Raw genomic sequence first — 14,738 nt, 5'->3', positions numbered from 1 at the left:
TGTCCAGCACCTTCTGTCACGGGGGCTCCGTGCTCAGCCCCCACCTCCCAGCCTGGTAAAAGCAGCAACTAATAAAATCTTGGTGAGAGCCCTGAAATCCCCCCGGGGGCCGTGCTGCAAAACCTCGAAACCTCCCCGCTTCGGGGCTGAGCCCCCCAAAAAAAGAAGAGCCCGGTGCGGGGTGGATGGGGGGGGGGGGGGGCGCGGCCGCTTCTCGCTTCCCTTTTTGGAACAGCAAAAAACGGCAGCGGGGAGCGCGGTTCCTGCTCAGCCCCTGCTCTGCTCCTCTGCACGGGGACGAGCCCGGCCCCGCTGCGCTCTCCCTTCCCTTCATTTTGGGTTTTGCTCCGGGTGAAGGTTTTTCGAGATGAGTCCCGGGGGGGGGGGAGCAGCTCAGCGGGGTGGGAGCACCCTGCACCCACTCCCAGCATCCCCAAACCGAGCTTTTTGTCCCAGTTCCCAGCCAGCCAAGAGCTTTTGGACACCAGCAGCTCCCCGAGCTCCCGGTGCCTCGCAGCCAGCACCCCGAGGAGCCTCCTCCCCGAGCCCTACACCCAAATTTCCCCGTGCCAGGGGCCGGGCGCTCGTCCCCAAGCTGTGCCAGGTGCCCGTTCCCTCCCGCCACCAGCCCAGCTGGCATTATTTACCCAACAGCAGCATCCGGGCTCCAACCCTGCTTTATTGCACCCGGAGGAGGAGGACGAGGGCTGGGCGGCAGCACCCGAGGGCTCCGGGCGATGGAGAGGTCCCGGAGGAGCTGAGCTGGAGCCCGGCGGGGGCTCGGCGGCGGTCCCCAAGGTGTCCCCAGGGTGTCCCCAGGTTGCCACCCCCCCCGGGGAAGGTGAGCTTCTGCCTGTGGGTAGATTTGCATCACCTCACCGCCGCCTGCGCAGCTGAGGTCGCCTCGAGCTGGTGATGGAGACATGGGGGAGCCGTGCGGCCGGCGACGTCCCCTTCATCCCCAGCTGCTGACCCTGCTCCTCATCGCCGCAGGTAGGCACGGGGAGGAGGGGGCCACCGGGTCCCGCTTGCTGGTGGCCCCCAGTGATGAGCCTGGAGGTGCTGGTGGTGCTGGTGGTGCTGGTGGTGGTGCTGGGAGAGCTGAGAGTGGGAGGCGAGCTCAGCGGTGGCTGCTTGCTGCTGCAAAAAGCCAGCGAAACCCAGCTTCGGGGCTGGGCTGCAAAATGAGTCCTAGCCCTGGAGGGTTTGGAAATATGGGAAATAGTGGGGAGAAAGCGGGGATGGATCCCAAAAGGGGGTCCCCAGCGCTGGTGCCGGGGGGAGCCGGGTTGGGGCAGGCTCGGTGCTGATGGGGAGCAGCGTGGGAAGGGCCCGGAGCCCTGCAGGGCATCGCCGTTTATTGGCACCGTAAATCAGCGGCCGAGAGCCCCGCTGGCACCAACCAGGCTGGGACACGACCGTGAGAGAGTTTGCTCCTCGTCCTGCTCCGTGCTGGCCTTCGGCTTGTAAATTGTTGGGGTTTTGTGCCAAACCCTGCCCGCCTGTCCCCGCAGGGCCCGCGGGGGTCCCTTTGTGCAGCTCCCAGCTCGGAGGCAGAGCTGAGCCCCACGCAGGGTGTTGGGGCTGGGCTGGGACCACAGCCGGGCTCTCCAGCAGCCCCCCAAATTGGGGGCACCTGGAGAACCAGGGGGGGGACACAGCCACCACCGCCCAAAAGGCTCCAGCTCTGTGGGGTGAGGGTTTTGGGGACGGAGACGGGGACAAGCAGACATCACTCAGGAGCTTCCCAGGGCAGGTTCCAGCTGGGAAACGCCGAGGTTGTGTTTTGGGGTAAAGCCAGGGCCACGGCCCTTTGTTTGGGGCAAAACACCAGCGGGCAGCTCGCTGCCACCGGGGGCGAGCGGTGGTGACACGGGCTCGCTCTGCATCAGCGTCCCCAAAACATTGGGAGGGCACCGTGGGAGCCCCCCCCCACGCACAGCCCCACACTTTTTTTGCCGCCTGCCAGCCCTACAGCGGCGCCTTCCTCCCCCCCAAAACCAAAGCGGCCCCGGCCGGAGCGCGGCTGCACCGGCAGCGGGTGGGAAACGCGTGGCCGGCCCCGAGCGGGGTACAGGAAGCGAGCGGCCGGCGCAGGACGGGGGTTTGTGATGTGGGGGGGGGGACGGGGGACGGGGGACGAAGCTTTTTGCGTCTCGGAGCCGCATCCCGCCCCTCCTGGCGTCACGGCGGCTCCGCGACCCCGCTGGAAATAGGGTGCTGCTTGCAGAGCTGCCTGCATCCCGAAATTTGGCTCGTGGCTCTAGCGGGGGGGTAAACCCGGGGGTGCTGGAGGTGAGGGGTGGAGGATGAGGAGTGCTTGGGGCTCTGCTTCGTCCCTGACCCCTGTTGTCCCCGTGCAGGCTCCGTGGGTGCCCAGCTGCAGCCGGTGAGCGGGGTCCGGGGGCGCTCAGTGCTGCTCTCCCCAGCGCTGCCCTACAGCAGCGAGGTGAAGACGGCCGAATGGTACTTCAGGGGAAGCACCAGGAAAAAAATTCGAGTGGCGGAGTTTGGCCCAGAAGGGTTCGAGCGCCCCGACCCCCACGACCGCTTCAAGCAGCGGCTGGAGATGCCCAACGCCACGGCGCTGAGGATCGGGGGGCTGGAGCTGGGAGATAGTGGGATCTACAGGGTATTGATCAAATACAACAGCACGACGGAAGTGGAGGACCAAGACTTCAACCTCTCCGTCTACGGTGAGCAACTGGAACCAGCGCTGGGGGGGTACTGGGAAGCGCTCCTGGGGTTTGCAGCCGGCGGGGAGAGGCGACAAAGCCCTTTTGTGCCAGGAGGGGAAGGGGAAGAGAAACCGCCCAGCATCTGCCGGGGGAAAGGGGATTTTCCTGGAGCGGTGACGGCTCCATGCTCCACCTGCAGCTCCATCTCCTGCCCTTTGGCTGCCCGGCCCTCTCGGGGTGCCGGGGGTGCAGGGGCTGGGTCCCAGGAGGGTTTTTTTTTTTTTTTCCGTGCCGCCACCAGACCCGGTGCCAACACCACAGATCCAAACCCAGCTCCTGTCCCGCAGCCCCCAGGGCTGTAACGTCACCCTGAACTGCTCGCTGCCCCCCCCCGCCATCGCTCAGACCTCCTGGCACCTCGACAAAACCTCGGGGACACTGTGGGGACACAGCGGGGACGGCCAGACCCTATGGCTCACCATCCCCCCCGACGCCCTCGATGCCACCTACACCTGCGTGGCTCGAAGCCCTGCCGAGGAGCAGAGCAGCTCCATCAGCCTCAGCGCCCTGTGCCAGATTGGTAAAGCCCCCCCACATCCCCCCCACTGTTATTTTAGGGTGCTGGGGGGTCGTCCAGCCACCCACCACCCCAAAATTTGTCCCCACAGAGGGAGGCAGGCAGAGGTGGGCCATCTGCCTGGGGGTGCTGGCTGCCATCGCGGGCCCGCTGAGCGTCCTGTGCTACCTGAGGAGGAGGAGGAGGAGGAGAAAGGCGGATGAAGGAGGTGGGGACCTCAACGGGGACCCTAAAAAGGGTGCGGTGTCCCCAGGGCTGGGGGGGGGTCCCTGTGGTCCCAGCTCGTCTCTCTCCCCTGCAGCCCCCGGCGTGGCGGAGGAGCCGCAGTACGCGCAGGTCCCCAGGAGAGGCCCCGCCAAGGAGGACGAGGCGGTGAGGCTGGGGGGGGCCCCCACGGCCCCAGAAGGAAGGGGTTGGGGATGCGGCTGTCCCCACAGGGGGGGCCCGGGGATATCCCCAAGGGGTGACCCTGCTGCTGGCCGCTATAGGGGTCCTGGGGATGTCCTCATGGGGAGAACCTCGGGGATGTACCCGTGGGGGGGCCCCGGGGCTGTCCCCACGGGGGGGTCCCGGGGCTGTCTCTATAAGGGGTCCTGGCACTGTCCCCATAGGGGGGGATCCCGGGTTTCTCCCTATGAGGGAACCCTGATGCTGTCCCCATGGGGGGGGTCCTGGGGCTGTCCCCATGGGGGGGGTCCTGGGGCTGTTCCCACACGGGGGTCCCGGGGTTGTCTCTATAGGGGGTCCTGGCCCTGTCCCCATGGGGGCGGTCCCGGTGCTGTCCCCACAGGGAGGTCCTGGTGTGCTGTCCCCATGGGGGACCCCAATGCTGTCCCTACAGGGGAGTCCTGGGGCTGTCCTTATGGGGTGACCGCGGGATTGTCCCCACAGGGGGGTCCTGGGGCTGTCTCCATGGAGGGACCCCGGGGCTGTCCGCTATAGGGGGTCCCAGGACTGTCCCCACAGGAGGGGTTCTGGGGCTGTCCCTGTGGGGTAACCTCAGGGCTGTCCCCTATAGGGGGTCCCAGGGCTGCCCCCAAGGGGGGTCTCGGGACTGTCCCTATGGGGGGACCCTGGGACTGTCCCCACAGGGGGTCCTGGGGCTGTCCTTATGGGGTGACCCCGGGATTGTCCCCACAGGGGGGTCCTGGGGCTGCCCCCCCAGGGGTGTCCCAGGGCTGTCCCTAGGGGGTGACTCTGGGGCTGTCCCCACGGGGGGTCCCGGGGCTGTCCCCATGGGGTGACCACGGGACTGTCCCCACGGGGGGTCCCGTCCCGACTCCGTTCCTGTCCCCGCAGCCCCCCCAGCCCAGCGCCCCCCTCAGAACCATCTACAGCGAGGTGGGGGCCGGCACGCACAGCCTGGCCCAGCCGCAGGCCTGAGCAGCAGGACCAGGAAGGACGGACAGACGGCCGGACAGACAGGCGGACACGCGGCCCTTTTTACCCATTTTTGCTTTATTTCCCCCCATTTCCTTCCCCCTCCCCTCCCCAAAAGCAGGGGGTCAGCAGGACCCCAATAAAGGCGGTTGGAAACAGAGGGGGCGGCGTCTGTGTGCGTGGGGGGGGCGGGGAGGCTCTGGGGAGGGGAAGCAAACCATAAAATTTGGGAAGTTTTGGAAATTTGGGGTGGGGGGGCAGGAAAAAAGGGGCCGCTTCGCTTTCCGCCCTCTTTTGTCCCTCAGCGCCACCCGTCGGCGGGCGGCGGGAAGGGGAAGGGGGGCGGGGAGAAGGGGGGCGGGCCCGTGCGTGCGCGCTCCCGCCGCGGACGCAAAGCCGGAAGCGGAAGCGGGAGGAGGGCGGGGTTGCTAGGAGGAGGAGGGGAGGGGACGGGAGCGCGCCCGGAAGTGTGTGGGCGGCGGCGGCGCTTCCGGTTCCGGCGGCGGCCGTGCGGGGGAGGCAGCGGCGGCGGCGGCGGCGGCGGCGGCAGCAGCGAGGCGAGACCCACATCGGCACCGCGGCCCGGCCGCGCTCCGCCGCCCTCCGCCCCCCCGCTCCGCCCCCGCAGGTGGGTCCCGGGGAGCGGCACCGGGAAACGGGAACCGGGAGCTGGGAACCGGGAACCGGGCCCGGCCCGGGGGGGGTTAAAAGGGGGGGGGTGGGGGGGAGGCCGCGTTGCTAAGGGAGGGCCCGGGGGTGCGGGGGGGGTTGGGGGGGTACCGGGGGTGAGGGGGGGGGGAACGGGGTTGGGAATTGGGGGTTGGAACGGGGAGAACGGGGGGGTGGGAACGGGGCCAGCCCGAGCGGGGAGCCCCGGCCCGGGTGGCGGCGCTGTAACGGGAGCCCCGGGGGCGGCCCCGAGGCCGTTCCCATGGCGGAGCGGCGGCGCCGAGCAGGAAACCCCGGCGGGGACGGAGCGGGGGCGGGCAGGGCTGGCAGACACCCCCCCCCCCCAACACCCCCCGGGCACCGGGACCGCGTTTTGTGCCCCTTTTCCCCCCCCCCCGGTACCGAGCCCCGAGCCCCGTCCCGGGATCGGAGCCAGCTGCGAGCTCCCTCCCGGTAACCGGGGGCGCCCCCCCCCGCCTCGCGTTTGGTTTGGTTTGGTTTTGGCACCGCTGCCCGGTTCCTTAAAGGGCATTTGCCGGGTTTAGCTCCCCCCCCCCCGGGGCCCGGTGTGACGGGAGGCGAACGGTAACGGGGTGGGGGGGGGAACCCGGGGCTGGCCGGGGCTGATCTCCTTCTGTTCCCCAGCCAGCAGGAGGGAGAAAATGAAAGCGGGCTGCAGCATCGTGGATAAGGCAGAAGGAGGAGGAGGTAAGGCAGCGCCACGCAGCCCCCAGCCCGCCCCCGGGCCCCTTCCCAGCCCCATAGAGCTCGGATCAATCCCCCCCCCCCCCAAAAAAAAAACCTCGGTGAAACCGTGTGTGGGAAGCCCCCTCCGTGCGCCCCCAACTCCTTTTTCCACCCTAAATAACTCCAGGTTTAACGCCTGAATCCACCCGGGGACGTTTTATTTGTTAGGATGAATAAATTTAGGCACGAGGATCTCCCCGCCGGGTTTCCCTCCCCCCCCCGAACCCCCCCGTGGTTGTTTTTCTTTGAGTCCCAGCCTGTGATGGGGCCGTCTGGGCACGGCCAGGCTCCGCGCGCGCTGCCCCCAGCCGAAAATTGCGGCGGCGACGATTTGGAAAACCGCGTCTCCGGCAGCTGTGCTGGGAAAAGTGCTCTGAGAAAAGCTCGGCTGGGTTGGCAGCCGCTCAGAAACATCTGGCGGCGCGGCCGGCTCCGTGCCGGGTGCCGTGCTCGCCCGGTGTCCCCGGCAGCCACCCTCCGCTCGCCTCCCTCCCCATTTTGAGCACCAAACACCCGAATCCGGCCCTTTTTGGGTCATTTCAAGCACCTGGAGTCCAAATCGTAGCGCTGTTTGAAGCTGTTGGGCTTCTTCCCACTATTTCTTTTCTTTCTGTGTGTGTTTTTTTTTTTTTATGTCCCTTTAAGTTTTGCTTTTTTTTTTTTTTTTTTTCCTTTTGGAGCTCCTCCAAGGAGAGTGGGGCGAAATGAGTAAGAGAAGCGAGCGGCTTCGAGCGAGGGAGCCGGGCTTTTTTTCTGCCTCTGCACGGGGGCTGTGGGGGGGGCTCCCAGCTCATGGCCCCGCTTTGGGGTGAACCCCACGCACCCGTAGCGCAGGCGCTCGGTGCCAGAACCGGCGCTGGGGAGCTCTGGAGCCACGGGCAGCCCCCTGAGCGCCTCTCCCTGGCACCCCCCAAGGTTATCACTTCCCCGAGTGGGCGTACAAGACCGAGTCGAGCCCCGGCTCGCGGCAGATCCAGCTCTGGCACTTCATCCTGGAGCTGCTGCAGAAGGAGGAGTTCCGCCATGTCATCGCCTGGCAGCAGGGCGAGTACGGGGAGTTCGTCATCAAGGACCCCGACGAGGTGGCGCGGCTGTGGGGCCGGCGGAAATGCAAGCCCCAGATGAACTACGACAAGCTGAGCCGGGCCCTCAGGTGAGCGGGACGCCCCCCGACCCATTTCGGGTGGGCTGACCTCAGTGCCCTGCCCCGATCCGGGTGCGTTTCGGGGAAGTTTCCATCAAATCAGAGCTCTGGGTGCGATCGGGGAGGCAGGGGAGGGAATTCCTGGCTGCCCGTGACGTGTTCCAAGGTGGCACGAACCCGCACCGATGGCTCAGGTGGTTATTAGCGGGGCCGCCTTCCTTCCGGGGAGCTTTTCTGCCTCTTTTCTCCTCTCCCATCGCCGCTGCGGGCTTGAGCAAGAAGGTGTGGGAGGAAACCAGAGGTGTTACTCCATTATCACACCATCGATGGGACCGTTTCAGAGAAAGCAACTCCCCTTTCTAACATTTCTCGGGCTCGCCTCTTGGCTGCCAAACCTGCTCCCGGTGCCGCGGGGGGGGCCGGAGCTGCCTGGGAGCACCCCTGGGTGCTGCTCCCGCCGCGGGGACGCGTTCCCTGAGCCCCCGTGGGGCTGAAGGGCACCTTGTGCTGGAGACGAGGGCTGAGTGTCCCTCGTCCTGTGCTTCATAACTCTAAAACCACCACAAAAACTTTGCTCCCTTTCATTTTGGCCCTCACAGTTTGTTTTTTTTAATTTTTTTGAAGTGAGGCAGCAAAAAATCTCGCAGAATTCACTGAGTCGAAGCCTGTCAGGAGCAGCCCGGTCCCTGACAGGTCCCGGCGTTATCAGCCCGCTCGGGAACGTGGACTTCGCTGCCTTACGCCCTCTGATACCTCCTGGGTGGAGCTGGCGAAGGCAAACAAGGCAGCAAACAGCCCAGTCCCATGCTGGAACAGGAAGGAAACGATAAATTGAATGGCACCGAGGCCGTAATTGAGGCATGGGAGTGGAAAATAGCCACCACCTGCCAACACTGATCATGCCTCGGCGTCTCGGTGCCAAGTGTGACAGCGGCAGGGACCAGGGCTCCCCCTGGGGAGCTCGGGCTCCTCGCCCCCCCTGCTGCCAGGAGCCCTCCCTGCCCCTTTTGGTGCGACCGTGGCCCTGAGCCGCCTGCAGCAGCTTCTGTTTGTACACCACGAGGCTGAGGACAAACAGGAGTGGTGTAAGCAGGGAGGAGGCAGCGCTGCAGATTATGCCTCCTTTCCCCGTGGCCGAGTTCCTCCTCGCTGCGACATCGTTTGGGGCTGTGGAGAGCCCAAAAAAAAGGGGGCAGGAGGGGAAGGAGACCAGGCAGGGCTTGGTGCTGGCTCTGGGTGCCTCTCCTCAGCCCCGATCAGCACCACCTGGGCGAATGAGGGAACATTTTTAACCCTGTGGTGCTCCGGGGTTAAATAAATTCCTCGCTTGTGAGTCCAGCAGCAGGGTCTGGCCCTCCTAATTTCTGGCCTGGTGCCCCCTGTGCTGCTGGTGACACCGTGCAGGGCCTCCAGGGTGGGGGGAAAAACAAAACCCAGGGGGGGCTGGGGAGCTGGGTCCCTTTATCCCAGCTCTGGGACCGCCCCAAGCTTCGTTCTGCTGATGCCTCGGGTGCAAATTCCCCTTTTTCAGGCTGCCTCCTGCGTCTGGGGGTGCTTTTGCGAGCCCCCCAGCCCACGGCACTGGTCCCAGTTTGGACAGTTTGCCCTGGGGAGCCCTCAGGGTCGCCCCTTTCCCCGCGGGTTTTAGGGAATGTCACGGTTTGAAAGCCGCCCCTAAAAATCATGGGATAGGAGGGACGAGGACTGTGTGGAACCTTCCCGAGCCCGTGTTTTCATGTCTTCCTGCTGTCAGTTCTGCCTCTCGGCGGCCGTGTCAAAGGTGGCCGTCGGTCGTGCTGCGAAAACAAGACCTTTGGCCGGGTTGCCACGTGCCCTGATGGCTCTCCCTGCCTTTTTTCTTTTTACCAGATACTACTACAACAAGAGGATCCTCCACAAGACTAAAGGCAAAAGGTTCACCTACAAGTTCAACTTCAACAAGCTGGTGATGCCCAACTACCCCTTCATCAACATCCGTCCCAACGGTGAGCCTGGGGGCTGGGGCAGGCGCAGAAACCTCCGCAGGTCCACCCCGTATCGCTCATCTCCTGCTTTTGGAAGGCTCTGCTGGGGCAATCAGGGCCGCTGCGGTGCGGTGGGGATGCCTGGGCGCTGATAAAGCTTTATCTGCGCTGCTCCTTCCCTCGGGGTGGCTGTGGCCGTCCCCAGGGGAGCCTCCAGGAGGTTTGGTTTCCTCTTCTGGGCTGCCCGGCACCAAGCCGCGGGTTTGCTTTGCTTTCGCTCCTAGGGGCCGGGTGTCCTTGGGATAAGAGGGTTTTATTTCTCTTGCCTCACATGTTTGGAAGCGGAGTTTATGGTGCCCTATAAACGCGAGCCTCCTTGACCAGAAGCTTAGGGGTGTTTGTGGCAGCACGATCCCAAAGCCTGCGGCTCAGCAGCGCTCTGCTCTCCTCCCCTCTCCTGCAAAACCCCCCCGTTTGGTTGCAGCTCCGCGCCTTCCGCATCAAAAGGAGATTTTTTTTTTTTAATCGACATACCTAGGGTGCAAAGAAACCCAGGAGTGAGCTCCGAGCATTTCTCTAGCTTCCAGAGAAGCGCAGGAACTCGTCTGAGTTTGACTAAAATCACAGGTATTTCTCGATCCTCCCTGCGGCACCGCGGCGTGCTGACATTCAGGATAACGAGAAAGAGTTTGGGAACGGAGCGTAATTGTTCCCTGCTTGTCCTAAAAGGCCTTTGAGTCTCTTGCCAGGAGCAGTAGCAGAAGTTCACGCTGGGTTTGTCCTAGAGTCAGCATTACTGCTGTGGTTTCTCTGGAAGAGGGTCCTTTGTTCGCAGGATCCTTTCTGGGGGAGTTAAATCCCCCCGTAGCTAGATTTCTGCAGCCGGGGTGATTGCCTGCAGAGCTGCACCGCCACCACGCAGCCGGGGAAATTGATGGCGATCGTGGCCATCAAAAAAAAAAAAAAAAACCTTCTGGAAGTCATTACAGCGAGGCCCTAGACTGCAAACTCTCCGCAGCAAAGAAAGCGTGACTGCAGAGGCGCCTGAGCCAGCCTTTCTCACAGCACCGCGCGCTCAGTTCTCACCTCCAGAAGAGCGCCTCAGGGGAAGCCTTGAAGATCTGTCTCGCAGAGAGAGAGAAAGGGAGGGAGAGAAGGGAGAGAGCAGGGGAAAGTGGGGATTGAATGTTGCCTCTGAAACCCCAGCGGCTGAGAAAAACAGGTTACGTGTGGGCAAAGCGATTTCTCATCGGCGCTGCTGTGCTCTGTGCCTACGTACGGCGATGACTGCTCGCTGCTCTTGGCAGTCGGAGCACCCCGCATCCCTCTCCGCCCCGGGGAGCCCCAGGCAGGCAGGAGAGCACGAGTGTGACAGCGAGGCGTTGTCCTCCGAGCCAGCAGGAGCCCAGAAAGAGCAGAAATGCCCCGAAAGGCCTCACCTGTGTGGCACACGTTGCCTTTACGGCAGCGGGGAGAGGGAAATGTATTCTCCAGGAGCCCTCAGCCAAAGCATGGGGGTGTAAGATGTAGTACGAAGCTGCGCTGCAAATCTATAATTACTTGCAGCAACAAGTCTGGGCAGTTCCAGCTCAATATTGCTCACTGCTGTTCCTTTTCCCTGTTTGCAGCCACTCCCTCCTATCTCTGGGGCATGCATTTAAAAAAAGAAGTTTGGAGAACTGGAATGCACTTGTCTAATTACAACCTGTTTTCTTTCCTTCTGGCTGGGATGGGGGTTGGGATATCAAACCTGTTTTGGGGCACTGGAATCAGGTTTCTTGACTCTCGCTCCCGCAGCTTTGAAGGGAGAGGGGAAGGGGACGGCGAGGGACGGAGGTGAGAAGGCGCCTGGAGGAACTGGCTTCTCGATGGCTCTGCAGGCACCACACCGGGAGCTTGCTCAGGAGCCTGGGGAGTTGGAGCCAGCAGGAGCCGGCAGCGCTGCTGGCGGAACTGTTGGGGGGCAATGTCCTCGCAGGAAAGCCCAAATTGGGGATTTTTGTTCCACCCCGAGAGCTTGAGGTTCCCCGGCAGTGCCTCTGCGGGTGGCGTTGGCGCGGGGTTGCCTCAGCCTGTCACCGAGGCCGTTTTCTGGTTAAACCAGAGCTCAGGGGAGAGTGCCCGAAAGTAGAAGCTCCTTTGGTGGTGCCGGAGGTTCGAGAAACCTCCGCCAGGGCGGGGAGGAGAAGATTCCTCCCCAGCAGCGGCGAGGTTTTGAGGTGGGCAGAGGAGACGGGAGAAGGGAGCAGATGGGGAAGGCGCCTCCCATCCCCTCGTCTGCTGCGCTGTTGATGGCGCGTGGTATTTTTGTGTTGCTCTTCCAAACGCCTGCGGGCGCAGCCCGAAAAGCAGCTCTTCACCTGGGATTTAACTCCCTCGGCGCCCTTTTAACTCTCTTCCCCCCTTTTTTTTCCCCTCTCTTTCCCCTTGCCCCAGGTGTGGTGCCGCAGAGCGCTCCTCCTGTCCCCACGGCCTCGTCCCGGTTCCATTTCCCACCGCTGGACAGCCACTCTCCCACCGAGGATGCCCAGCCCGGCCGCTTCTCCGGCCCCTCCCTGGTCCCTTCCAACCCAGAAGCTTTGGGAGACGGCGGCGAGAGGAAGCCCGAGCTGCCGGAGCTGGAGGACGGCTCCTCGGATTGGCGCCGCGGCGTGGATCTCATGGCCTCGCGCAACGCCGTGGGCGCCGGGGGCATCAACCACCAGAAGCGCAAGCCCGAAATCATGCTGCCCCTCTTCACCAGGCCCGGGATTTACCCGGATCCTCACAGCCCCTTTGCTGTGTCCCCTCTGCCGGGCCGCAGCGGGGTCCTCAACGTCCCCATCTCGCCCGCCTTGTCCCTGACGCCCACCCTCTTCTCCTACAGCCCCTCTCCAGGCCTCAGCCCCTTCACGGGCAGCAGCTGCTTCTCTTTTAACCCCGAGGAGATGAAACACTACCTGCATTCGCAAGCTTGCTCGGTCTTCAACTACCACCTGAGCCCGCGGACTTTCCCCCGCTATCCGGGGCTCGTGGTCCCGCCACTACAGTGCCAAATGCCCCTGGAGGAGCAGCCCCAGTTCCCCATCAAGCTGCAGCCTCCCCCCGTCGGGCGCAAAAACAGGGAGAGACTGGAAAGCGCCGAGGAGTCGGCCACCCCCCAGCTCGCCAGTCCTCCCCCCAGGGTGAAGGTCGAGCCCTCGGTGGACAAGGAAGCCGAGCGCGAAGAGCCGCCCGCCAAAGGGAAAGACAAAAGCGAGAAGGAGGAAGGCTCCGGCATGGCAGCAGCGCCCGGTGGCAGCCTGGAAGAGGAGAAAGGGCCCGTGTTTGCCAGACCGGCCGCCCCATCCTGGCACCCGACCCCCCCAACCTCCACCCAGGCCGCCTTCCCGGCCGAAGAGCCGCAGGAGCAAGGGGAGAGCAGCGGCGAGAAGGCACCCAGAGAGCCCGCCGGAGAGCCGGGGGCTCAGGAGAAGAGAGAGGACGCCCTGATGCCCCCCAAGCTGCGTCTGAAGCGCCGCTGGAACGGGGACCGGCAGGCGGACCCCCCCGAGGAGCGCCCCAACGGCCGCCTCCACTGGCACGGGGCGCTGGGCAGCCCCCACCTGGCGGCCGGACCCAAGGCCGTGGCGGCCGCCGCCGCCTCCGACGCCTAAAACGGGCCGGGGCTGAGCCGGCCGTGTATTTATGTAGCAAGGTTGCAGAGCGTTGGGGAGGGGGGGTTAAAAAAAAATAACAAAAAAAAAAAAAACAAAACACGGGTGGGCCGGGGAGGTTTGGGGGGTGGGGGGGGTGCTGGGGGCTAGACTGGTTTGGTAATCGTAGAGACTAGGGGGTTGTGTTCTTTGTTTTCCTTGTTGACTTGCAGGTGAGACGCGGTTGTCTCGTTCCGAGTAGGAGAGGCGAGGGCAGGCGTTGAGCTGCGGACTCCGGAGGGGGTCGAGGAGGCCTCCCCCCCCCCCCAACCCCCCCGAGGCGGAGGGACTCCAGGCGCAGCCTCTTTTCCGTGTGCTCTAGTATTTATAGAAGCGGCAATCTCGGAATTCATCTAGTTCCCTTTTTTTTTTTGGTGTTGTTGTTGTTATTCTTTTGGTTTTGTTTTTTTTTTTGACGGAGTCCGGCGCGATGGCGGGAGAGGATTTCCTGACGCTCCGAGATGCGCCGGGAGGGGCAGGGGAGAGGAAATCTCCGATCCCACACGGTCCTCGCGCCGCAGCCGGGCACAGGGGGGGGGACATCTCTGAGCCCCCCCACCCCGGGGCGGCGGGGAGGTGGGACGGCGGCGAGCGGGTCCCGGGAGCGCTCCGGGCTAGGGCTGGCGTCCTTTTTTTTTTGGCCTTTCAGAAATAGTGCAGAAGCCATGAGCAGATCGCAGAATCTTTCAGGGAAGGGAGTGGGGTGGGAAAAAAAAAAAAAAATTAACCCGATGCCTTTAATATACGCATTAAAATGTACCCTAGGTTGGTTTTTTTTTTTTTTTTTTTTTTTTTTTCTTTTCGTAATTGTATGGGTGGAGCTGGGAGTGATTGGAAGATTAACACTGAAACGATTGTGGTGAGTTCATAGAGAAGGAATGACAGGAGCTTTGTTCAATCCTATTTCCTTTGTTTGGTTCCCCTATCACTTTGACTCATGCCTTAACTACGTCTGTGTACACTTTAGGAGAGCGGGGGCTGCTGACAGGAGGAGCCCGTGCGGGTGCCAGGGGCGCGTGGCCGAGCTCGGGCTCCTTGGTGAGGGGGGGCTGAGCCTGGTGGCTTCAGGAGCCCCCCCCGGGGCAGCCGGGAGCTGCTCGAGGTGGTGTCAGCGTCGATCTCGCCGCGGTTTTGCTCGAAATTTTTCTCTTTTCCCTCCGTGGCCGCGTCTCTCGTTAGGCTGATTTAACTCAGGCTCCGGATTTACGCCGAGGAAACGCGGCTCCCTCCCGCTGCCATCAGGATGGATCGCGAACGATTCCTTGAAAGGAACATTTTTTTTAAAAAAAAAAACAAAAAACAAAAATGGGTAGAGCCGAATCCACGGCGCGACGAATTCCACGCGGTTCCCGGCCAGCGCCTCGTGCGGGCGGATTTCTGCAGTCGAGGGCTCAGGAACTGATGAAAAAAGGGCAGGGAGCGCGAGCAGCAGGGTGTTGGCGTGCGCTGGTAGGCAGGGAAACGCCGGCACCGCACGAGGAAGGGGCTCGGGGGGAGCCGGGGAGGGGGCTACGGCTTGTGCCCCCCCCCAAACCCCAACCCGAGCTGCCTCGTCCCCCCTGATTTACCTCCGAGGGCCGGAGGAGCGGGGAGGGAGCCCCCGGGGCCCTCGCCCTCCTGTCCCTTCCCCGCAGCCCCGCCGTCAGCGTGAACTCAGGAATTAGAAACACGAGGCCTTTGCCCCCCCCTACCCTATAAGCGTCTCGGCGCCCCCCCCCCCCCCCTCGTGACCCAAGTGCCGGAGCCCGCGGGTGCTGCTCCCATTTGGGGGGGGGGCACCGCCTTGGTCGCACTTCTTTAAGGTGGAAAAAAAAGAAAAAAAAAACAAGAAATGAATGGAGTTGGACCGTCGTTTTGGCTTTAAAACCCTTCGGTTTGGGGGCTGGGGTATTATTTTTTGGGGGG

The 14,738-nt window shown here is 63.5% G+C and overlaps 2 protein-coding genes across 4 annotated transcripts; both read left to right on the top strand.

The window, feature by feature from the left end:
- Window positions 1–238: 238 nt before the first annotated feature.
- On the top strand, window positions 239–4,795 carry LOC137845599 (SLAM family member 8-like). Its single transcript, XM_068662946.1, has 6 exons — window positions 239–993; window positions 2,364–2,696; window positions 2,980–3,258; window positions 3,347–3,463; window positions 3,557–3,627; window positions 4,555–4,795. Exons 1-6 carry the CDS (start codon window positions 924–926, stop codon window positions 4,636–4,638), a joined length of 954 nt encoding a protein of 317 aa, XP_068519047.1. The 5' UTR covers window positions 239–923; the 3' UTR covers window positions 4,639–4,795.
- A 300-nt stretch (window positions 4,796–5,095) lies between these two features.
- ETV3 (ETS variant transcription factor 3) lies at window positions 5,096–14,111 on the top strand. Of its 3 annotated transcripts, none has more exons than XM_068662740.1 (5): window positions 5,096–5,263; window positions 5,954–6,012; window positions 6,967–7,204; window positions 9,065–9,180; window positions 11,596–14,111. In XM_068662740.1, exons 2-5 carry the CDS (start codon window positions 5,967–5,969, stop codon window positions 12,792–12,794), a joined length of 1,599 nt encoding a protein of 532 aa, XP_068518841.1. In that variant the 5' UTR covers window positions 5,096–5,263; window positions 5,954–5,966; the 3' UTR covers window positions 12,795–14,111. The 3 variants fall into 3 exon arrangements, with proteins under 3 accessions (XP_068518841.1, XP_068518842.1, XP_068518839.1); XM_068662741.1 differs by having other exon boundaries at window positions 5,097–5,263; window positions 5,950–6,012; XM_068662738.1 differs by having other exon boundaries at window positions 5,132–5,263; window positions 5,957–6,012.
- Window positions 14,112–14,738: the final 627 nt, after the last annotated feature.

This window comes from Anas acuta, chromosome 28 (assembly GCF_963932015.1).
Source record: "Anas acuta chromosome 28, bAnaAcu1.1, whole genome shotgun sequence".
NCBI lineage: Eukaryota > Metazoa > Chordata > Aves > Anseriformes > Anatidae > Anas > Anas acuta.
The sequence above is the reverse complement of the archived record's forward strand: the minus strand, read 5'-3'. Positions and strand labels throughout refer to the sequence as shown.